The 25449-nt window shown below is 38.8% G+C and overlaps 1 protein-coding gene across 1 annotated transcript in view; it reads right to left on the reverse strand.

Annotated features, from left to right (window-relative positions):
- Positions 1–7318: 7318 nt before the first annotated feature.
- Positions 7319–25449, reverse strand: part of DAPP1 (dual adaptor of phosphotyrosine and 3-phosphoinositides 1) — a 49223-nt gene continuing 31092 nt past the window's right edge. The window contains exons 4-9 of the mRNA XM_019757653.2: positions 22788–22918; positions 14715–14762; positions 10083–10145; positions 9361–9446; positions 8840–8927; positions 7319–7521 (exon numbers count right to left, since the gene is read on the reverse strand). Coding sequence (XP_019613212.1) covers positions 7453–7521; positions 8840–8927; positions 9361–9446; positions 10083–10145; positions 14715–14762; positions 22788–22918 — 485 coding nt within the window. The 3' untranslated portion in view covers positions 7319–7452. The remainder of the gene's footprint in view (positions 7522–8839; positions 8928–9360; positions 9447–10082; positions 10146–14714; positions 14763–22787; positions 22919–25449) is intronic.

Here is a 25449-nt window from a genome sequence, read left to right on the forward strand (position 1 = left end):
AGTTAATTGTTAAAACCTAATGAAGATTAGACACACCCATTAAAATCTAGGATTTCCATTACCTGGAGGATTATTTATTTAGTAGCGTCCAGGAAATTTTTGCCAATGCAATGGTTCATGAATCAAGAAGTAGGTTTTTTATAAACGAGGAGACCAAACTTGAATTGTAATTAATAATTATGTTGCTAAAAACCCCAAGAAAGAACACTAATAAATGGGGATCTTAACCTTTACATGGTGAATACTGCTATTAAAATTTCTATTTGACGGTATAATGAATTATTCTACAGTTCATTAGGAAAAAATAAGGTGAAATTAATAAATTTTTGAAAAGGTAATATAGAACTAGATTAACTCTTTCTAAAAAATTGTGTAAAACTAGGTACACAATTAGACAAATCAGTGGAATGGAATAACCCAGGAACAGACTTTAGTACATACATATGAGGACTTAAAACATAAAGATAACATAAGTCAATAGGGAAAGGATTATTCAATAAGTAGGGCAGGCGTTTTTTTAATGCCCTGCGGGTGGAAGTGAAAATTGTTATACCCTTTATGAAGGACATTGGGCAACCTATCAAACTTTCAAATGCATATAACCTTGATCCAGTGTATTAGGATTCTCCAGAGAAACAATCCACAGACAATATTTTATTTAGGTAGTCAAGTTGACACAAAATTAACCATCACACCCAAAAATTCCACTTCTAGGTATTTATCCTACTGATGCATTTGGATATGTGCAAATTACATGTTTATGAGACTATTGATTGCAGTTTGATAATACCAAAAGATTGTAAACTACCTAAAATATCCATCATAAATAGAGTGACCATATGTTCTGGTTTTTTAAACGGTACCAGTTTATACCTGCTCTTCTTGGTATAATTATTAGAGCTCCTTTCAACTCTCAAGTGTCCCATTTTTAAGTAAATTATATGGTCACCCTAATCATTAAGGATTGAATAACTACATTTGCCCAATGGAAAAAAGAATGAAGACTTTAGGTACTGAGATGGAGTGATCTCTAAGACATAATCTTCAATGAGGAAAGCATGGTGTGAAACGGTGTGGTATGCTACAATTATGTATTAGAAGATAAAATATATTGTGTATTTATGTTTGCTTGTATATGATAAACTATCTCTGTAGATACACAGAACCTGGTCATGTTGGTAGCCCCCATGGAGTGGACTACGTTCATGGGGGGCAGGGATCCCAGGAGTGAGCCTTTCACTGTAAACTTCTTTATACTTTTTGAATTTTTATTCAAAAATAATATTAAATAAATTAATAAAATATTTCAGCAAGCAAAATTTCTAATAAAATGATGAGATATTTGGGGAAGAATGTATCAGTCAGAGCTTGCCAAAGAAACAACCGGTAGGATATATATGTATAAGGTTTATTTCAAGGAACTGGTTTATGTGATTGTAGGAACTGGCAGGTCCAAAATCTGTAAGGCCCGGAAAATCTCAGGAGTGGAGGCTTCAGTCTTACGGCAGAATTTCTTCCCCTTGGGAACCTCCGTTTTGCTCTTAAGGCCCTTCAGTTGATTGGACGAGGCCCACCCACATTATGGAAGATAATATCTTACTTAAATTCACTGGATTATAGATGTTAAGCATATCTACAAAATACCTTTATAGCAGCATCTAGATTCATGTCCAAATGAGTGACTGGGAGGCCTAGCCAAGAAGACGCATAAAACTAACCTTCGCAGTCTACCTTTGTCAGCACATGTACACATCTTACAGCATATTTGATTTCCAAATAAAGAAAATAACCAAGTCGTACTTCTCTTAATATGGTACTACTATTCTGAGTACAACTGAGGACATGTTAACCCTTTCTCCAGAAGAGGATGCAAAGTCCGTGGGAGCTGTTCACTTTTCTCCTTGATACACTTTAAATACTGTGATGTTAACTATTTTTGATATGTTAGAGGATAAGAAAAGATATTTGCTTCATATGTGTGTGTGTACATATTTGATACGTGTACACAAAGTACATAACAAAATAAGAAATACAATCGCAGTGCTTGTTTCTCCAACCAGGTATGTGGTTGTAGCTGATTTATTACCTTTCGTTACTCATCCCATTTTCCCTCTGCCCTCAGCAAGCACCTCAGCTGGTTGTGGCTCTTTGCTTAGTGGGGTGATCCAAACCTTCAAATTCCTGAAGAATTTGAGCCATTAGTTGCCCTGCCTGAATTGAATTTTGTAGTTGCCCATTGACTTGAGTCACAGGGCTTGGAGGTACTAAGGTCCCCTGGGGGAGCTCCTGTGTTTTGGACATGCTCTTCCTTACCTCCGTAGTGCAATAGCAGCCCAAGTCCCCCTTGGTAATCAGGATCAATCATCCCAGCAGTACAGTAATTCCTTTTGATTCAAAGTGGCCCGTTGGCAGCCTTGATGCCAGATTAATGAAATCTTTGTGTCCCCTGGTGTGTCCCCATTTCTCCCTTTGGAACAAAGACCTCTAGACCAGTGCAGCATTAAGACCACAGAGACAGAAAGGGAAACTTGTGCCAGAAGTTCACTAGGATTAATGGTGGTGTCATGCACACTTCCACCCCTTGATTTTTGGGCCCATGAATCCTGGCTATGGAATAAATAGCACCGTAGATTGAATGCTGATTTAGAGCATATATAGCTTCCTGGAGAACATTGCCTCAGCCCTGCAAAGTATTGCCACCTAGGTGGTGCTATAAACCAAGTCTTTAAAAGGCTATGCCACCATTCTATCAGGCCAGATGCTTCGGGATGATGGAGAACATGGTAAAACCAAAAAATTCCATGAGCAATGTGAGAAATACATTGTCTCCAAAGTCCAGAATCCCATTAGGTATTCTGCTGCTTTTTTAGTTGCGGGAGGAGCCAGATGCAACAAGTTAACCGTGACTTTAGAAAAGATATCTTGACCTGTCCCACATCACTGAACCCCTAGAATTCCAGTGAGGTGGAAGGCCCTTAATTTTTTGCTGGATGAATTTCCCACCCTCACACATACAAATGTCTTACAAATAAGTCTAGAGTAGTTGCTACTTGTTGCTCACTCTGTCCAATCAGCATAATGGCATTGATGCATAGACCAGTGTGACACTGTGGAAGGGAAAGGTGATCAAGGTCTGTGAGGACTAAATTATGACATAGGGCTAGAGAACTGATACATCCGTACCTCTGAGGTAGGACAGTGAAAGGTGTTTTCCTGGCCTTGCCAGATAAACTGCCTCTGGTGCACTTTATTAATACTTACCAAGAAAAAAATTTTTTGCCAGATCAATAGCATACCAGATATCAGGGAATGTTACTTTGTTTAAACAATGGAATCACATCTGTAGCAGTGGCTGCAATTGGGGTCACCATCGGGGTAAATTTGTGATAATCCACTGTTATTCTCCTGGATTCATCTATTTTCTGCACAGGCCAAATAGGTCGGCCGAATGATGGTATGGTGGGAACCACAATCCTTGCGTCCATCCAGTCTTTGGCACTAATCTCCAAAATCCCTCCAGAAATGTGCTATTGCTTTTGGTTTATCATCATCCTCAGTAGAGGTGGTTCCGTTGGTTTACATTTGTCCTTTCTTACTGTAATAGCCCTCACTCCACGGGTCAGAAAACCAATGTGGGTATTTTGCCAGTGTTGAGTATGTCTATACTAATATTGCAGCTTTCTGGAACTAGGGAAATGATCACAGGTTCAGGAGTCCCCTGGATCACTTCTCGGGTTCCATCCTTGCTTCTTCTGTGGAAACTCCAGTCCCTCTCAAATACCTTCCAGATATTTCTGGGAGTCCCCAGAGAGCCCCTTACACATATTCTACTTCTGAAACCAGCTTTCACAGAGGCCACATGGCACCTGCCAATTTCAATTGTTCTTGTTCCTATTCTCCAGAATGAACTCTGTCCCCCAAACCCTGGCCATGGCTACTGCCACTGACAGAGAATGTGGATGCCTAGAAGCTGCTGAAGGTGAAGGGGGCCATCTTCACAGCTGTAAATGTGACACAACTTACAATCTCAGTGTCTGTCCCTTGAGACTCTAGTGAAACAACTTCTTTGGGTTTTGCTGAGCATCCGAGACACGGAAGAATGTGTTCAGAATCACCCTAGAATGGATGTCCGTATCAATAAAACATGCACCTCAACCCTCTCTACCTTGTTTCTCAAGAAGGCTCTTGGTTCCTTTTACCTGCCAGTCAGATCAGCGCTCCTCAAAATGGGGCACACAAACTGGGCCGTTCTGTCCATTAGCAGTATGTGACCAGGTAAGTACAGAAATGGAGAGCAAGTGTTTAAAATCTTACCGCAATGTGACCCAGTAACTTCACGTCTGGAGAATCTGATAATAAAAAATGGTATTGTGATATTTGCTTTATTTATTTCACTTTTCTAATAACTTAGTTTTGTTGGATTTTGCAAAATCCCAGTCTGAAATTTTTTGAAAAGGCAATCTGATCCTTCTCCACAGATGATTTAAAGAAACACTGCTCAGCACGACACAGCCTGAATTTGTAGTGAGCGGTGTAGGCTCAAGCCTGGAACTCAGCTGCATACTGTGCTTGGCTGGGAAGAGTTTGACAAACGTGGGTTTGCAGCAGCAGACGTAAAGTAGTAGAGGGGGACGGAAGTAGGATGATCACCTTATTGTTCTCTTGCTCTCTGCTTGAAATGGACACAGCTTACCTACCTGACCTGCAGGCCTAGTGTTTGGGAGAGGTGACGATCTCAGAGCCCACTCTCTCGCATGCCACGCGGGTATGAAGAAAAGGGCTCTAGCCCATTCAGTGTTCTAATGTCCAGTGCCTGGAACGGGGTGCCAGTTTCCCTCAGAGGCAGGAATAGCCATCCCCACCACAGGGGTGACTCTTTGGTCCAGAGGGAACAGTGCTTCTGGGGGGCAAGATATTCTTAGGCAGAATTCTGAGAACACAGTAGTCCCCCTTTATGTGTGGTCTTGCTTTTCGTGGTTTCCTTTACCTGTAGTCAACCACATTCTGAAAATATGAAATAGAAAATTCCAGATATTTTGAGAGAGACCACAATCACCTAACTTTCACAACAGTATATTGTTATAATTATTCTATTTTATTATTGTTAGTCTCTTACTGTGCCTAATTTATAAATTAAACTTTATCATATGTATGTATGTATCGAAAAATACATAATATGTATTGGGTTCGTTACTATCTGTGGTTTCAGGCATCCACTGGGGCTCTTGGATCGTATCTCCCGTGGAGAACGGTGGACTACTATAACTTAATACTTGGACTGTGTCTTAAGAAGTACTTCCTTTAAAGATAACCACATACCTGTTAGGAGATGTGGTCTGGCACAGACACCCCACAGGCGATTCCCCCAAATAATCCCACTCAGATCTGGCATTGGCACAAAACATTCTCCCTCATCCTGGACTTGGAGAAGTGGCTGAGGGCCCTTCACCAGGCTCCTCTCAGGTGAAATCACAACCACTCTTCAGGGTGGCTGAGAGCCGGTGAAGCCTCTAGCGTAGTGCTAATCACCTGGTGGATATGTTAGCTCACCCTTTTCATGTCAAACCCGCCGAAACATGGCTTCATCCCACTGCAGCACACTCTCCAGCATACAGTTTTGTGTGCCTCACCTGCAGTATTTATCTTGTTTACTTCTGCACATTATCAGGTATTTATTATTATATTTTCCATATTGAACTAAGAAACCCTTGAGGACCCAGACTACTACTTTAACTCCAAATCCTTTGTTGCTCATGGTCTAATCGACATGGGTTCTTCGCTGCTATTTATGATATTAATCAGTTGTAATGCTTTTAAATTACAGATATTAAAAATATATTTTAATAGCAAAATATTACAGACACAGAAAAAGTATGCTCTTTTTAATAAACAGAACCAAAGAATATAAATAAACATGACACATTTTACAAAAGGGAAAAACAACATCACCTACACAAAGAAACACCCTGTATTCTAAGAAAACAAAACGTAAAATCATACAGCTCAGGATTCATTTGTAACTCCTTACTTTGCAAATTTAACATAATACATTTTAATGTGACAGTCACTTTATACCAGATGATAGAAACATAACAAAATACATTAAAAATCTTTTTGAAATACACAAAAATTTAATGTACTTTCTGAGTCCTGGATGTTTAAATAACAGAAAAACTTATTTAACAAAAGTATCCCTTTGGACTGCAAGAGCAGTGTTATATCACAGCTTTGCACCATAATCTTTTTATTTTTGGGTTCCTCCTCCATTTTCTTTCGCTACAAACTTCTATCTTAAAAAGGAGTATTAATAAAGATAACAGAATCTACTTGTGGGTTCTGGATGAGTCTCTCATTTCCTCCTTTTCAATCCCCTTATTCTAGTTTGAAAATACTATGTAACAAATGCATCATTACACATTGCATGTGGATTTAGTGTTGTTCCCTCAACTGGCAACAGAAGTTGCTCTTGAATAAGGTACCAGGTGCTCAGCCATCTCAGTGCCAAGTGATTCCCTTAGACCAACACCTACAGCTCACTCTAGGGAAGGCATTGTATTAACACACTCTCCTTGAGAAAGCACTTTCAGTCTGTTTGGAGAAATGTTGGATAAAGATAACTTAGTACTTACAAGTGCTCTATTATTGTTATTTACAAGTCATCTACTACTTTATTATCCTTCCTCAACTTAGGTTTTCTCACTTTTTAAAACATGTCCTCCAAAATGATTCAAAGAGATTTTTTCAGGTTATACCTTCCTTTATCATCCTGCCTAATTGTCCATAAGACATTTCATTCTCACACGTTTATCAGTATAAGGGGAGGAAGGACCCACTAGATTTTTACAAAGAGAAAATAAGTACTGCAAACATTTTCCATTTTAGTTTTGGAAATTGTTTTTCAGATTTTTTTAATAGAAAGAAAAAACAAAAGCAAAACAACTCTGTCCCCTCCCCCAAACTTTGATATTTGCCATCATTATATAGTTTCTGAAGAGGCAGCTTAAACCTCAAAGTACACAGCTATTTCCCTGCTGGTCCATAGCGCAGCCTGGATGTCAGATGAGCTGTCCAGGACACAGAGTGGGACTCCAGGCAAATAATGTCCACAAGCTTGGGGACCACAATGAGGGAAAACACAAACCCTTTATCTTATGTGGCATGTTCTAAGAGTGAGCACTCTGGGCATGATGGTTCCATCGGTTTCCATCAGAACGGTGACTACTCGGTATTCTCGAGGAGATGACAGCATCTTGAAGGGCAGCGGTTTTCCATGAGTCAGCAAATGTGGTGTGTTCTGGAAGATCCCAATCAGCATCTGCTTTCGATTTTTTTTTTTTTTTTTTTTTAAAGAAAAATCTGCAGTCAGCTTCCAGCTGAAGCTTGCTATGGCTCAGAGCATCAGGGAGCATGCCACCCTGCTCCTGGACTAGGGCATCCTTCGTCAAGAAAGGTCTATTTAAAGATGAATGACTGAGATCGGATTGTGCCTTCCCCTTGCCCGAGCTGCTTTCTGATTTGAGACTGTAATAAAGCACATATTGATGTGTACGTATTATTAACCAATTTTAAGACAAGAAACTCTGTCTTGAACAAATATGAAATAAGACATGCTGGCCAGTAAGGAAACCAACTATAAAAATTAATTATCATGTGCTCTCCCTATGTTTGAATCTGGGTTTTTTTGGTATTTTTCTCAGGAGAAATATAATACAGTGGTTGCTAAAACAGGTACAAATTGCGAATTGGCCTAATACTTATAATAATCCACAAATGCAATACTATTTAATGAATCAAAATGAAAATATAGATCTACATTTATTGATAGGGAAAGAAGTTTATAACATATTGTTATGTGGAATAAGCAGGTAAAGAACTCTAGAGAATGATTCTATTTTGTTTTTGAGTGTTTATTTGCACTAAAGTGTGTGCATTTGATATATTTTTACCTTAACTTTTCTATAATGATTATATGCCACTTGCAAAATTACAAAATAGAAAGAATAAAAAATTGATTCATATCTGTGCAAAAGCTTCATATGGCAAAATATTTCCCATTAAATATCAAATACATTGGAACTATCTCAAAATGAGTGGTATGTTTCTTTGGATTTCAAACTGGAAAGAACCAAAAGCAAAAGTCTCAATATCTAGACAGGATCATTGAACAAGATTCTATATATAAGCTAATTTCATAAAAAATAATTAGGAAAAGTTGTTTACTTTTGAAAACATCAAGGGTTTCAAGATGGTATCTACAGGATATTTTATAAAGCTTTAACGACAAGCTCTTGGCTAACAATTCACTAACTTGTAAACACATTCTTAAAAAGTATGAGATTAGCAAATTTTTATAAAAACTCCATCTCCCTCCTTGGGGAGCATATAGAAAACAAATAAAGTAAACCACCTTTTGTTCTTGACTTACAAACAGTAATGCTTACACTGGAAACTAAGCTAGGCTCCTCTGGCAAGCTTCTTTCTCTGGCAATTTTAAAGGACTTTCTACTGTAGAAATGTATCAGCTTTCCTCTAGCTGACCTCCTGGTCCCACATGTCCTCCTCCTGGCAAATTGGGCCAGCCTTCACACTTAAAGGAAGACGGATAGTCTCAAGGCTAAGGCTGTGGGGCTGGGACCCCGTGCGTATCCTCCTTTCTCCTTTTACCCGTCTCCATCCCTTCCACATCCCAGAAGAACGACAGACTATTCCGCAAGCCTGCAAGTAAACATCCCAGTGATTCCCGGGTATAGTCTGATTCATTCAACAGAAATATGTCTCAAATCATCAGTGTGCCATTTCTGAGTACTACACATCCACCCAGAAGACTTGTATAACTTACCAATTTCCAACGTAATATCTTGATCCACTCATCAGCTTCTACTCCTGTCTTTGCACAGAGATAGAATGTTCTGAATGGAAATACTAAGCTGATAAGACAAAAGAAAGAAGGTAAGATACTGCAGATGGTTACTTGAATATGTATTAGTTGGACACTAATTAGAGTATTCCAAGGAAACATGAATTGACAAAGGGCCTGGGGAAGCAATGTGAAGAACTGGTATATTTGCAGCTGTTCCTGCCAGCATGCTGCAGAAATGTCGGGGACTTGGAGATTCATGTTGTTATTATAGGCCAGACTTATATTCTCTAATGAGAATTCAAGGGAAAAACATATATATATATATATATATATATATATATATATATATATATATATATATATATCCCATGCATGTGTTAAACCCATGTCCCTCAGATCAAAACATTTGTACACATTAAGACACAGTTTTTTATTCCTCAGCTAAAGTATGTGTCTGGGAGGAAGACTTTTAAAAATATTTCCTTTGAAAAACAACTTACCAAAAACAGTTTACCCTTTCCTGTGAGTAATCAAATTGTACAGCCGAACATGCTGTTAGGTCTAGGATCCGAATTGGTTCTGGTGACTTAAAAAAAAAAACAAACAGCAACCTATGTCATCATAAAAAACACATAAATCTGTTCATCACTTATTCCCCTAACAAATCTTCTACCATGTGCAACTGTCAATTTTCCTTTCACCAAGGGGATGGATAATAGGAAACGTACTAAACGAAGTCACAAACTCCCTGTTTGGAAGTTGGCATTCATGAAACCAGGCACTAAGAAGACATTGATTTATCAATTTAAATTTGATGGAGGTGGATTTTAAACAAGGAAGGGAATCATTTTTCTCTTTTGTTGTTAAATCTCTACTTGCTCAGAAAGTTTGTATCAAGAAAGTGAGAAGAAACGAAATAAATTTAAATTGGCTTAATGAAATGAGCCTGGGAAATGGACACGTTTCTAATAAAGGGGAAAATTTCCGCAAGAGGCAGTTAATACATTGTGGTACGAGAATAATTCTATTGCCCTAGTTTAACCAGTCCCAGAGAGCAGTTTCCGGCATACACATTTCATCTTTGCAAAAGAACTCATATCTCCACTTATTTATTGGGTATTTCAGGTACTCATAAGGAAAATCTTAGGGATTTTAAAGGTAGATGTTCCTTTCATCTAGAGAGCTGATTTTTAAAAGGCAAATGTATTATCATGTTTCTCACCATCTGGTCTTTGAAGTATTTCAGTTCATTCCTGTGCAAAGTGAACCATCTTGTTTTCCAGGTCTGAGAAAAAAAATAATTAAAACATGTAGGTTTTGAATACAGGAGGGCAATATTTGAACTAGATAATTTCCTTTTGTTTTAAAAGTATTTAAAAGATTAGACACAATAAAATATTCTGGTGATGTCATTTCTGAAGAAAAAGTTTTAAAATATCTACAAAAATTAAAATTATTCCATGCATTAGCTCACAGTGAAAGCAAAGATATCATTAGCATATTTAAGCAAATTAAAAGAAACAGTCTATCATAAATATTCAGGGTGATTTACAACAAACCACTAAATTTTTCATCTTATTAACTTTATAATAATAGATATTATTTTTTGAGCACCTACTGTGGGCTACATGCTATCCTTGGAGGTTCATATATATTATAGCCAATCCTTATAAAATGCCAAATATTATTCTTGTTTTTCAAATATGCAAATTGAGGTTTAGGAATCTCAGACCACATGATATTCTAAACCTTGGCATTGGTAGCAAAAACTGTCCTTCCTCACTATCTCCTTTTTCTTCTTTTTTTTTTTTTTTTGTCTTATTACATTTGTTTTTTGACAAATAAACTTTCATTTATTTTACAAAAATTTTATGAAATCCTATCAATCTCACATCCTCATTAGCATTGGCTGTTATCCATATATTTTAAAAATATTTTTATTAAAAATATAGCTAACATAAAATATTATATTAGTTTTAGGGGTACAACATAATTATTTAACATTTATATACCGAAAGAAGTGATCACCATGAAAAGTCCAGCAATCATTTGACACTGTACCATGTTGTCACAGTATTACTAACTATATTTCCTGTGCTGTACATTACATCCCCATGACTTGTTTGTTTTATACATGGAAAATTGGAATTCTTATTCCCTTTCACCTTCCCCTCCCCTTTTTTAAATTACAGTTGAAATTATTAACTTCAGGTGTACAGCACAGTGGTTAGATATTTATATAACTGAAGAAGTGATCCCTCTGACTAGTCTAGGACCCACTTGGCGCTATACATAATTATTACCGTGTTATTGACTATATTCCCTGGGTTCTACTTTACATCCCCATGACTATTTTTTAACTACCAATTTGTACTTCTTAATCCCTCCACCTTTATTCATCCTGTCCCCAAACCCCTCTCATCTATCACCCCAACAAATCTAGTACCCATCTGACAGCATACATAGTTATTACAATATTATTGACTGCATTCAGTATGCTATAACCTACATCCCCATAACAACTTTTTAACAACCAATTTGTACTTCTTAATCCCTTTCTTTTTTTCATACACACCCCAACCCCAACCCCCAATCTGATAACCATCAAAATGTTTTTTGTACCTATAAGTTTGTTTCTGTTAATATTTTTGTTTGATTAGTTTGTTCTTTAGAATCTATATATAAGCAAAACCACATTGCATCTGTCTTTCTCTGTCCGATATACTCCACTCAGCACAGTACCTTCCAGGTCCATCCATGCCACCACAGATGGCAACAACTCATTTCCTTCTATGGCCGAGTAATATTCCACTGTATATATATAACACGTACTCTTTGTCCATTCATCCATTGACGGACACCTACGCTACCTCCACATCTTGGCCATTGTAAACAGTGCTGCAATGTACATATGGATGCACAGAACCTCATGAGTAGCATTTTGGGTTTCTTCTGATAAATACCCAGGAGTGGGTTTACTGGGTCCTTCTTTGTCTCCTGTTATAGCCTTTGTTTTAAAGTCTATTTTGTGTGGTATAAATATTGCTACCCCTGCTTTTTCTTTTTCCATTTCCATTTTCTCCATCTCTTTATTTCAGTCTTTGTGTGTCTTTCAATCTGAAGTGAGTCTCTTATAGGCAGCATATGTGAGGGACTTTTTTTCTTATCCATTCAGCCTTCCTGTGTCTTTTGATTGGAGCATTTAATTCATTTACATTGAAAGTAATTGCTGATGGATATGTAGCTATTTCTATTCTATTATTCATATTTTTTATGGTTTCTATGTACTTTTTTATGCTTACTATCTCATTGTTGAAATTCTCACTAAATTCCTTGAGCATCCTTATAACCATTGTTTTGAACTTTGTCTCTGGTAGGTTGCTTGCCTCCATTTCATTTAGTTCTTTTTCTGGAGTTTTCTCTTATTCTTTTATTTGAGAAGTATTTTTTTCTTTCCTCATTTTGGCTGCCTCTCTGTGTTTGTTTCTCTCTATTAGGTAGATCTGCTATGTCTCCCAGTCTTGGCCTGGTGGCCTTATATAGTATGTCCTCTGTGGGGCCCTGGCACAGTCATCCTTTTCACCTGCTCCAGATGCTCCAGGACTGTCCTTTGTGTGCATTGTGTGTGCCGTCCTGTTATAGTTGAGTCTTAATTGCTATTGGCATGTCAGTGGGTAGGGTTAACCCACAGGCTGACTGGAGTTTGGCCACATCCACAGCTTATGGGCTGCTGTGTGGGGAGGCTTAGCCCACTGAATAGGATTTGTACCAGCAGGTTCTGGTGCCTGCTGAGACCGCCCTTTCTGTGTATTGCTTGTGGGACTAATTGGTGGGTGCTCTGCTGTTTTCTGAAGCCAACCTCCAGGTATGTTGATTCTGGGGCCTCTTAGGTGGCTCTGGTGCAAGCTGAGGTCACCCAATGCCTGTGACCAACCGGGGACTACTTGGTAGGAGCTACAAAGCGATTCTCAGTTTTTCACTGCCTGTGTTAAACCTAAAGGCACCTGGGAGAGGCCACACTGTGAACCGAAGGCGTCTGCCATGAGTACTAGGCCTGGGGTAGCTCTGCAATAAGCCAGGATACCGTGAGGTCTGCTGCCACTTGTGTGCTCCTTTAAAGTTCAGCTGTGATAATGCCTTGGGTGGTCTGTGTATTGGGTAAGGAAGGATCTCAGAGAGCCATTAGAGTGGGAAGAGTTGTGTTCACTAGGTTAATGTAGATTCTGGTTTGGTGCCAGTGCTGAGCCTGGAGCTACTCAGGAAAAGTCTCAGAGCACAATGAGGCCAGTCATTGCCCACCTGGGGCCTGTGGTCTCTGAGTTTTCCAAGAGTGGGCTGCTTGCCGAGAAAGTGCCTCTGGCGTTGATGGGGTTGGGTGGGGTGGGGTCTGAGGGAGTCAGCAGGGCAGAGCCCCGGAGTTCACCAGACCAATCAGATTCAGATTTGACCATAAGCATAGGGGAAGGGCTTAACACATTAAAGATGGCAGCCACCTGCTGGCTGCGTGGAAGGAGAACCTCATAAAGGGAAAATGGCAACGGTCCTCCAGCCCTGGTCTCAAAGCCACACACCTCAGCCTGCTCCCTGCATGCCTCTGACGCCCCTTGGGTCACCGTCCCTCCGCTGGAGCCAAAGGTGAGTGCCTGCGAGCGAGTGTGTGTGCAGGCTGTTTAAGAGGACATCTGGGTTTTCCATAGCCTTCCGTCCTACCCAGATGGTTGAAATTCCCACTGTTTTTCACAGACAGATGTTGTGGGGGCTCCTCTTCCCGGAACCAGTACTCTGTGTTGGGGAGCCTGGTTTGAGGCTGGGAACCCTCATTTCTCTTGGGGAAACTCTACAGCCAAGATATCCCTACTGATTCTCACCTGCTATACAGAAGTTTGGGGCTGGAGCATTTCGAGTCTCTACCCTTCCTACCAGTCTTAACGTGGCTTCTTCTTTATATCCTTTGTTATAAAACTTCTGTTCAGCTAGATTTTAGATGGTTGTCCATGTTGATTGTTCTATAATTTAATTGTAATTTTAATGTATTCATGGAAGAAAGCAGGCACAGTGTTTATCTACTCTGCCATCTTGGATCTCTCCTGTCTCCTTATCTACTAACAGAACAATAATCTTCTCTTGGGGGGCAAGGTGCCCCGTTAAAAGAAGTAACAATGGATTTAAAAATAAATGTGTTATGAATATGATTACTTCCTGTCCTTAGGGAGCATCCAGCCTAGTGGAGACACAAATAACTAAATATTTAGGTTCAATTCAAGCAGGCCAGTACCTGTGAGAGAGGTTAAGTGCCCTAACTCTTAAAATAGGAAGGAGTAGATATTTAATAAAGGTCTTCTTGAAACAGTGAAATAAAACAGAGTAACTTTAATGGTACTATCTAATGGTACTACCTAATACAATAGAACAACTCTCCCCCTCCCCCCAATAAAGTACTAACTTATATTTTCTTGGGGATTTTTTAAAACAGTGATGTTTTTGGCCTATTTTCAGGTAACATTTTATACAATTTTCCTTCTTCTTTGTTAAAAAAAGTTAAGAAGAAAATAAATATTCTAGAATTAACTTGCTACTTTCATCCTGGATTATTTCATCAAGATAATTTTTTTTTTCATGGGTAATGACTGTAAGCTACTCTCATACATATAGCTTTGCCAAAGGATAGTCAAGTAATTTTCCAGAATTTTAACTAATATTAGCCATTAAGATGAACTCTTGAAACAGGTAAATATTATAACTCGGTTAAAATGAGCTGGCAATTATGCTTCAAAAAGTGTCAAAATGAGAATTGAGTGTACATGATGTGTTCTCTTTCTCTGTGGCTGGCACTAGCAAACACATGCATCCTTACCTTGACCAGGCCCCCCTGTTTGGTGAGGTAACCTTCTTTGGTGCCCAGCTGAAAAAGAAAGAAACACCAAGTGAAGCCCAGAATTATCACAACATGATTTCTGTCTTTCTGTTTCTGTCCTGTTTTTAAATGAAACACAAGTTTGCCTTTGATCTTGAAATAATCACCTTTCATTCTTCACGTAGGCACTTGAAAATCCTCCCTGTGTTGTTAGACCCTCTGGCATAATTCTGTAGCAACAGATGACGATTAAAATACTCTCTTCTAACTGGAGTTCGCTATTTGCACATCACATTGCTTATAAAAGTTATTGTTGGGCAAAGTGTATCATGTGAAACCCAGCTGCTAGGATTGTTGCACATAGGATGTTAGGCACATAAACATGCACACACACGTTGACACTGGCTCAAGATATTTGGAAAACTCTGGATTAAGTGAAGTAAAGGGATTTCTTTACTTCTGAGCTTTCCAGAGTCTATATTATGCTAATGTGCTTTGTGAATTTTTAAGAGGGAATATTAGAAATAGCATTTCCAACATTTATTTTATTGCATAATCTTCCACCAACTCCCTACCCCTACCCCCTTTATTTTTTCATAGACCGTCTCTTGAGACCTGTATTCCATGGAACAGACTTTCAAGAGTACAGGTTTATTTATACATGATTCATCCAATAGGGATTTGAAGTGAGAATGTGTCATTTCTTTTAACTCACACATCATTAATTCAAGGGTAACAACATCACACACTTCGATATATAAGGAATAGTGGGGAACAGTGTTAATAGAAATTTGTATAAAACAAGGACCCTAAGATGAAGAAATTTATAATTTCATAAATTTCTGTAGCAACTGAGTTCTTGGTAAGATATTTTGTTCTAATATGATGTTATAATATTATAATATTACATATGTCTCTCCTGTCTCCTTATCTACTAACAGAACAATAATCTTATCCTGGGGGGCAAGGTGCCCCGTTAAAAGAAGTAACAATGGATTTAAAATAAATGTGTTATGAATATGATTACTTCCTGTCCTTAGGGAGCATCCAGCCTAGTGGAGACACAAATAACAATATTTAGATTTAATTCAACCAGGCCAGTACCTGTGAGAGAGGTTAAGTGTCCTAACTCTTAAAATAGGAAAGAGTAGATATTTAATAAAGGTCTTTTTGAAACAGTGAAATAAAACAGAGTAAGTTTAATGGTACTATCTAATGGTTATAAAATATGTCATATTAGTAAGAAAAAAAATAAATAGAAACTGGGAAATTACTTGGTTGGCAAAAAGGTTCTTTTTATGGGAGTTTCCAGAGTATTTTTTTCTGAGGTGAATTCTCCCTACCCAATAGAAAGAGGAACAAACACCAACACAGTAAAAAGAGTTAAAATGAGAAATAATATATGACCACTTAGTTTTAAATTCTTATGGCATTAAAGTAAGGATGAACTTCCCAGGTGTTCATTTACATAATATTAAACAATATTGGTGAATTTGATTTCATATAATCAATTTGATTTATTTTGACATTAAAAGAAATTGAACTGAATTTTGTTATATTATGGAAATAGCAAAAATTAAGATTTTGTGTTGTTGTCTGCTGAGGTAAAAATACTTAAGGGTAAATTGTTGCATAGAATATCCTAATAGAATTGTTCATTGAAGTTGAGCTAAGGAATTGTGCTACTCTATCTTATTTCCATCCAAAAAATATAAGTTTAGTGATTTTTCTAAGGTTTTAGAAGTGGAAGGCTGGCTGCAGTGGGAAGAGCTGAAAGTATTAATTTTATTCATGGTGTCAGGATATAAGAAAGGAAATAATTATACAGCAGATTTCTCTTATCTTTGACAAAAAATCTATGGTCTTTAACAGGAAAGATGTTTATAAGAGTCCCAAATTGGAAACACCCTAAACGTTTAAAAATAAAGGATTAGCCTTCCTATTATCCTTTCTACCTGCCCACCGGCCTTAAATTTAGCCACAAGCCCTCAGGTGGGGTGGAGCTCATCAGTGTGAGCATGTGCAGGGCATTCATCCATCTTAGTACAGGGCGGTCCCAAGCAGCAGACAGAGATCAGTGGACAACAGTGGCACTGAAGCCTGGCAGGGTGAGGAGAGCTTCGGCCTAAAGGGGTGGAGATGGCAGCCAGGGCACGATGTCAGAGCCAAGTCAGCCTATGTGGGCATCTGTGGTGGGGGAGGAAGTGGCAGTGGTCAGGCAGTAGTTCCCAGGCAACAGGAGACTGCTGACATTTGACTGATCACAAATAAGTAAGTGTATTGGAGATAATGGAATTCATAGTCTTCACTGTAGGAGAAGGGAATTACACATATGAAAAGCGGAAAAACTAGAATGAGCCTTGTGGTGTTGGATTAGGACTGGAGGTACTGGTATTAATCCATGGATAGGTGATAGAGATACATAGATGGAGAGATAGACAGACAGACAGACAGATAGATAGGGAAATAGAAAGAAAAATAAATACAGACACCAATAAAGGTATGTGTACGTAGGTATATGCATACATACTTTTCTTAGCTCTGTTCTCAGAGCAGGCTGCGAGAGTCACATCCTGACAACAATATGCATGTAGCACCTAGATCTTGATTTGTAAAGTACCACTCTCCAGAAAAAAGGACAAAATTTCTTGGAGAAATTGTTGGTTGTAGAGCTGGATGCAAGCAATGTACAAGAGAAGCTTGGAACATTTTGCCATACCAGAAAGTGAGAAAATTCTCAATGAATTGTGGAGCTATTTGGATACAGACATCACGTTGAATAGGCTCTAACTGGCCAAATCTGGGAAAATTTGAAAGATGTAAATAAACAATAGGAGTCCTGATTATAATCCATTGATATAAAAATAAATAATAAATAAATAAATAAACAAAAAATAAAAATAAATAATTGCAGAAATTCAGAAAATAAAAAGCTTTTTCTTATAGTAGAATGACAACCAATAAATGTACAAGGAAAAACAGAATCACAATTTGGCAACAATATAGTAATAATTAAACAGCGAAGATATATCAATGGATGCTAACATTGGTGGATAAAAGTTTAATGAGGAACAGGATAGTACTTAGTCTCAACCTCCCCAAAATATGTATTAATAACAAAGGCAATAAAGTGATTTCAGAGTGAAGAAACCTCACAGACAACACTTAATAATCAAACATACTGTAATGAGACAAATTGAAATTATGTTCCACCTGAGAGGATGCAGTAAGAAGCACAAAGCATCACCTTTGTGGTATTTCTGCTAAAAATGCAAAACCTGAATCTAATCATGAGGCAACATCAGAGAAATCAAGCTGAGGAACAGTTCACAAAATAACTGGCCTTTAATTTTTCAGAAGTGCAAAGTCATGAAATCAAGGAAAAACTGGGGAAGTGTTCCACAGTGAAGAATACTCAAGAAATAGGATAAATAAATGCAACTTTTGGTTGTGGATTGGATCCTTTTGCTCTGAAGGACCTTATTGGGAAAAGTGGGGACACCTGAATAAGATCCGGATAGGATGATGGCGCTGTATCAGTGTTAATTTCCTAATTTGAATGGCTCTATGAGGTCATGTAGTGTAGGCAAATGCCCTTGTGTGTAGGAAACACACACTGAAGTACTGGGCTGATGGGGCATTTTGTAGGTCATTTAATCTGTAATAGTTCAGAAATAAACAAATTTCTTTGTACTGTTTTGCAATTTTTCTGCAACTTTGAAATTATTTAAACTAACAATAGCATGTATGTTTTCAATAAACCTCAAACAACAACAAAAATAACATGTGAAAATATAATAGGGATTAACTAAATAAATTATGATATATCCAAATAATGCAATATTAAAGAATTTGTTTTAATGATATTTTAGAAGATTATGTAATGACATGGAACAAGCATACTGTAACTATTTACAGTGAAGGGCTCATTATATATTTATATTTATCTATTAAGTATAATATATATTTATTTAAGAAAAAGGCTAGAAGAATAGACACTAAAGGTTTAACTATGAGAAGAGAGTCAAAGGCAGAACACTAAGAAAAGCAAACATACAAGGGAAGCATCCAAGAAGAGGAGCTATAAAATGTGTTAAATAGATAAAAGAATAAAGAGAGAAAGATGTTGCAGAAGCAAAGGGAATGGAAATTTTAGAAGGAGAGTGTTGTCAAAAATGTAGAATACCACAAAAGGAAAGCTAAGGAAGCCAATATTTAAGAGGCATTTAAAATATAGTATCTCATTTAATCTCTATCAACATAACTAATCGGTGTCTCATATTTCCTGGCTTCAAAACAGAACTCAACTCCTCTTTCCCACCCCCAAAACCACTCCTCCTACAATCTTAGTCATCTCAATAAATAGAGGGGTGTTTACTCTGTTGTTCTTTATTTTACTTACCACATTCAATCCATTAGTAAGTTCTTGTTCCTTTTACCTTCAAAACACTTTCTGAAACTGACTGGTTATCCTTTCCTCCCGGTTTAACTATCCATTCTTATCACCCCTTCCCTCGTTTCAACTACCATCATCTTTTACTTGGACTGTTGTAATACCCTTCTAACTGGGCTCCTTGCCTCCAACTTTGCCCCCACTCCATTTTCCACTTAGTAGTAAGAATGATCTTTTTAAAACTTAAAAAGTTAAGCAAATCATGTTACTCAAAAATCTCAAAATTTCTTGTCAACACTTAGAACAAAACTAAATTCTTTGCCTTGTCCGAAAAGCTCCTTCATGTTGTATAAAGGAGGTACAACTGACATGTTGGGCAGGATACTTCTTCACTATGCAGCATATTTAGCCTCCATGACTCCTGCCCATTGTGGGGAAACAATTCTCCCGGGGTCTCTTTTGTTTCCGTACATCTTGTAAGCAAGACACTAACAGTCTTTTTTCCCCAGACCAAATTTAAAAACATGTTTGCCTAGCAAACAGCCTTAATAGATAGAAACAGTGTCACCCTCTAGAGAAGGCTGACCAGTCAGGTGCCATCTATCAACACCCATGAAACTGGTAGGCTAACTTGTTAGCTTGTAGGTAGGGTACAGTCTCAGACTGTTTGCAGTTCTTGACACCCAATAATACTAGTAGTGCCCAAAGCACTGGCAACTACAACATTCTCAGAAGTTTTCAAACACTTAACTACGTGGTAGATCAAGCTTGAGAACTCCATTGTCTCACATGACCTGACCTCTAATTACCTCAACTATCTTATTTCCTACCACTCCCTCCAAGCCAGTCACAATGATCTTGTTAGTCCTTAAAACACCTCAATTTAGTTCCCACTTGAGGGCTTTTGTATTGTTCTCTAGGCCTGCAACACTGTCCCACATTTTGACAAGGGTCTCTTTTCCTTCAGAGAAGCCTCCGCTCAAATGTCACCTCCTCAAAGAGGTTTCCCTTGCTTCTTGCTTCTCTCCGTATCCTACCTTTTCTTTCTATGATGGATTACTATTGGTTTTATATTATTAAGTTGATTATTATCTTTGATTTCCCCACTGGAACATGAGCTCAATGAAGGCAGAACCTTTGCTTATTTACTACCAAACCCCCAGGCCTTAAAGCAGTCCTGGGTGTATCGTAGGCACTTAAAAAAGAAATTAAATAAGTGAATTAGTTCAATTTAATCCTATCTCAGGAACCCAACCTTATACTGTTTATAAAATATATAAATAGTTATTTCCCCAAATGCAATTGCTAGAGGATGTTAAACAGGGTTACAAAAGCGTCTACATTTCTGGGCAATAGGGTATCTGTTTTCATTTTCACTTTAAGCAAGAAGTTCTTTCTTTTCTGTAAGTTGGCCTTAATTCTCTTGTTCCACTGCCAGAGCTTGTGTAAGACTTGCATCCCCTAAAAGGAAAGCAGAAATCGGAAGCCCTTGGAACTCTCAGTTTAGAGATGGAGGTACAGTATCATGTGTGCATGTGGGTAAGAGGGAAGGTTGAGAACTCTCGTGTTCAGTCAAGGACAGGAGTGTCTGATTAGACCAGAGCTGTTTCCCTAGCCAGCTGGCCAACTGTCAATCATTCCTTAGTGAGGACTAATAAGAGACACTTCGATCCACCAGTAAACCTTTATAGTTTCCTGTTTATATTAATGCACAATAAACTTCATAGACTTCTCATGCTATAGTGTGAGTGCAGTCATTCTCAACAATTCACTCACCACTGTTTTAAAAACTCCACTATACAGAACCTTGTGTGTATGGTCATATTTAGATACTCGGGCAGGTGAATCTGTATGATAACCCAGAGTGAGCACATAAGTATGATAAGGCTTCCAGAATTTGGTCTAAAGTGGTCTATTTCTACTGAAGTATGCTACATCTCATGCCCACACCAGCTATACAAGTTAAAAATGGCCTGCATTTTACTGTTAATAAAGGGCACATGTGGTAGGGCATGTTGTGATTGACCTTGAGCAGAGATCTTAGGAGAAGTGTAACAGAGGAGAATGTCAAGGTAAACTGAGAGGACAAATGAAAGAGATGTTGAAGAGATTGGTGGTGAGGTAAGGATGGAAAAGGGGAAAGTTAGGAATGATCGGGTTGACTGGAAAATAAAACATTGGCTAAAGGGTAGGTCTTGATTTGTCCTTTGGTCTGTTCTGACGACTATTTATTATCTTCCTCTCATAAATGCCTTCAGTTCTGAGGTCCGATGTTTCCTCCTCCAACTCTAATAAAGCCAAACTATCTCTCCCAACCAATTTTCAGGATTTTTAGTTTTGAGTAGATGTAGCATAGTGACAAAAATGTAATGTGTGTCTTGAACCTGGCTCAGCTATAAAGCTACAAAGACAAGCTGTGATTCCTGTCCCGAGACGTGTCAGGCTGCTGGGAGGGTGGTTAGCCTCTGGTATGACAATTCCAGAATAAAGATAAGCAGAGGCTGCTTGGGAGCACAGAAGAGGGGCATTTTACAGGAAACTAGGAGGGGTCTGGGAAGGCTTCCTGGAAGATACAGATCCCTGATGCAAGTCTTGAAAAACAAGGGGGCAGCGAGGTATGGGTAGCATTTTAGATGCAGGGAGGGGAGAAGGAGCAGTCAGAGAAATGCACGTTGTTGAGAGGCAGGCTCCACAGCGTGAGTGCAGGAGTCGCATGTGGTGAGGCCAGAGCGGTGAGCAGAGTCCAGGCCAGCAGAGAAGACCGTGGACACCACGGAAGGATGTTAAGCACAAAGGTCATGTGGTGAATCTGCTTTTTAGGAGAGATGTCTGCGGTCGCAGAGTAGAAGTACTGCAGGGACAGAAAGATCACACGTATTTTAATATAATTTGTAGCTGAATATCTTCAAGTAATTATTTTTCAAGTGAGGTGGTTGCTGTTTAGAATTAGTTCTTGATACTCCATTTGTGTTGTCCTCTTTATCATCTCCACACATCCAGATGTCTTATACCAGGAGTATTCAGCAAACAAAGAAGAGAAAAAGAATAGAAGAGCCGTGACTGTAATGAAGGGAAGAGGGTACTGGAGACGAATCTTTGCAGGGTCACGGCTCATAGAACAAACGGACTTGGACTCTTAGAAGAACAATGAGTGGTCTGGTGCACTGAAGCTGAATAATGGCACACACTGCAAAGAAGGGCAAGTGGTTTCCATCTGTACCCTTCATTCAGTGAAGGAAAAAAGGCTCGGAAAAAAGAACATCCCAGGGGGTTTATAGTAAAGTGGAAAATATTTTTCTTCCATAGACAGTTGAAATGAAAAAGAAAAATGTTTTCTTCATTTCAGAAACTTGTTGAAGAATAATAGTGTATCTAACTGTGGGAACTTAAACATCTCTCACTCCTTCTACCATGACCTCGTTTAGCAAAGTAAGGATGGGGATTTAATTGTCATTTTCTAAGTGTTTAAAATCCTCTCACAATCGCATTGTACTTTTTTACGATTTACTCTGAACCCGATGAACTGAGTCATAGGCTTCAAACCTAATTTCCTTTCCAAGTTTTATGTCCCAAGTTAGAATTTTTAAGTGAACAAACACACTTTAAAAAGTATATTACTCTTCTTGCACGTTATCACTAACAGACCCTGAGAGAGCTGCGTGGGATGGATGGCCACTTACGGAAGGCGCAGTGGGTACCAGGTCATTTTCTGTTCTTCCTGTCTGCATTGCCGTGTGAACCCGGACGGATTCATAAATGGAAGGTTCTTCCACTTCTCTTGGATAAGGATGTTTCAGAACAATCAGAGTGCCTGAACGAAGGAAACAAAAAAACAAACCGTCTTCAAATAGTTTCCCAGAAAGAAAGTCCAAATGCTAACAACCAGATTGCAGTCTCTTGTTTTTTTCACGTATTCATTTGTTTATTTTCTCCATATTGATTGAGTACCATGTGCCAGGCGCTTAAGCTGGACACTGGAGACAGAAAGCATGATGAGATGACTTCTGGCCTCCTAGTGCTCAGACAGAACTATCAATGGATAGCATTTAACGGATAGTCATTTAAAGGAATGGGGTTAGGGACAAATGTCAGTGATATGAACAAAGCATGCTGGTGGCCCCCGGACGCCCTGAAGAACCCCTTCTTTGGAACACTTCAGAAAAGCTATGTAGAGGTGACACTGGTCTAGACTGTAAGTAATAACTGAAAGTTTTCCAGGAAGGCTTTACAAAAGCCATGAAAACAAAACCCAACAGATGTACTGGGATGCAGGAGGATGGATTTATTCCATTGCCCTTACTTCTTACTGGTTTCCGAAAAACTTGCAACAAATCAGTGGATCTCAAAAAAGTGGACTCACAATGTTCTCCCTACTGTCTTCTATGACTCAATTAATGAAATAAACTAAATGAAGACTTTGCTTATCTTAAGCGAACAAGGGCGTGCTCATGAGTAATGGCATTGACTTCCATCTGGAGGAGGGCAGTCCAAGCTGGAAATGGGCTCCGCCCAGGGGCCAGGCTGTGGGGGCTTGGGTACATTCATTCAGCGGCTGAGAGCAGTTCTGACTCAACACTTCTGACATTTTCCACTTCGGATCCTTCCCTCCCCCAATCAGTCAATCAGAAACTAGAAACTTTGACTGCAGAAAAAGTAAATTAAAGGTTTTTTCCCCCTTAATTGTGGCTTCTTGCTTTTTATTTCACTAGGGTCTTTTATACTGCAGGCTTGTGATTGTACTGGACACTGGGGGAGATGTAAAGAATTCAGTAACTCGTTCAACAAATATTGACTGAGATGTATGTGCCTGGCACTGTCTAGGCACTGGGGATACAACAGCAAACAAAGGAGCTATAGCATCTGCTCCTGTGGCAGGGGAGAGAGAAAAAAATTTGGAAAAAAAAAAAGTCAAGTGAGAGAAGTGTTTTGAACAAATAGAGCAAGGTAAAGGAATAGAGAGCAAGCGAAAGAGATGGGGTTGGGTGAGACTGATAATCTATATGGGTGGTCAGCAAGACTTCTTTGAAGAGGTAATTTGAAACTATAGAAAGTACAGGCCTTGGATTGGAGTAAGAGAAAGATAAGGAGGAAAGGAAAATACCTGCTCTGCAGCTGTAAACCCCTTAATAATAACGATGAAACTACAAGCAAAACAAAACCTTTCTGCTGTGTTTGGAACAGACAATGTACTGAAACAAACACAACTGTGGCTTCTGATACCTGAGCCCAGATAATGCACTGCTGTACAATGAAAGGGAGCATTGCTAAAAGCCAAGACAGTCTCTGAACTTGGCCCCAGAATAGAATGAGAGACTCTGGTCTCCTCCTCTGTCTGCATCCAGCTCACGTCAGTAGCTTTGGGATCACAATGTAAAAGCACTTTAGCAGTTATCAGAAGCCCCAGTCCCACTCTTGTACATTGTCTGCACTCTCTTTTGTCAATGCGATCCTTTCATGAGAACAGATCTCGTCATATCAGGACAAGGGGCCGGTGACAGTTTTACAGTCATAATGAAAGCAGCGACACCAAAATCCAGAGCAGCCATTGTGCAGGCTCAGGGCTATGTGAACACTGTCGTAACATAACATGGCAGGTGCTTGCTGAATTTGGGGCTGGCGCCTTACGTAACCCACCCCGGAGAAACACCTCCAGTGGTGTGCCTGGTATCACCCCAGCGTCATGGAAACACCCAACACTGCCACTCAATACCTGTTGATCTTGGACAATCATTCTGGCTAGCTTTTGTTTCCTCCTCTGACAAGTAAGAATAATTAGCTCTTCTTCACAAGGCTGTTTTAAGCACCGATCAAGAAGTGTTTGTGAAAGGATTATAAAAATGTTAGATGTTGTTATGCTTTGCTATAGAGTATTTTAAGTCCTTAAATAAAAGTCCAATTATCACATCTTTAAGAACATGAATTTTAAAAATGTTAAGTTAGAAAGACCAATGTGTACCATTCTGCTAAGCATAAAAGGGGGCGTGGTCTAGTAGTCACTGACCGCAGTGCTCAGACATATCAGTGTCTCTGGAACACTTCTGTTGGACTGTGGGGGAGAGGGGGACTGAACCCCAGGGATCAGTGCAGCTCACACATGGGAAAGAATGTGAAGTTTTGTGCTTTATCTTCAAAGTTGATGACAAATTTTCATCCTATTCCATATGTTGAGTATGAAAATAATTTTTTAAAGGATGTTCTAGGAAGATGCACCTACTCAATCCTCTTTTTGCCTATAACCAGGAATATTCCTGTCTGTGCTAGGTTCTTATTGCTGCTATAACAAATCACCACAAACGTAGTGACTTAAACAACACAGATTTATTATCTTATAGTTCGGGGGAT

The sequence above is a fragment of the Rhinolophus sinicus genome, linkage group LG02, assembly GCF_036562045.2.
Source record: "Rhinolophus sinicus isolate RSC01 linkage group LG02, ASM3656204v1, whole genome shotgun sequence".
In the NCBI taxonomy this organism is placed as follows: Eukaryota; Metazoa; Chordata; class Mammalia; order Chiroptera; family Rhinolophidae; genus Rhinolophus; species Rhinolophus sinicus.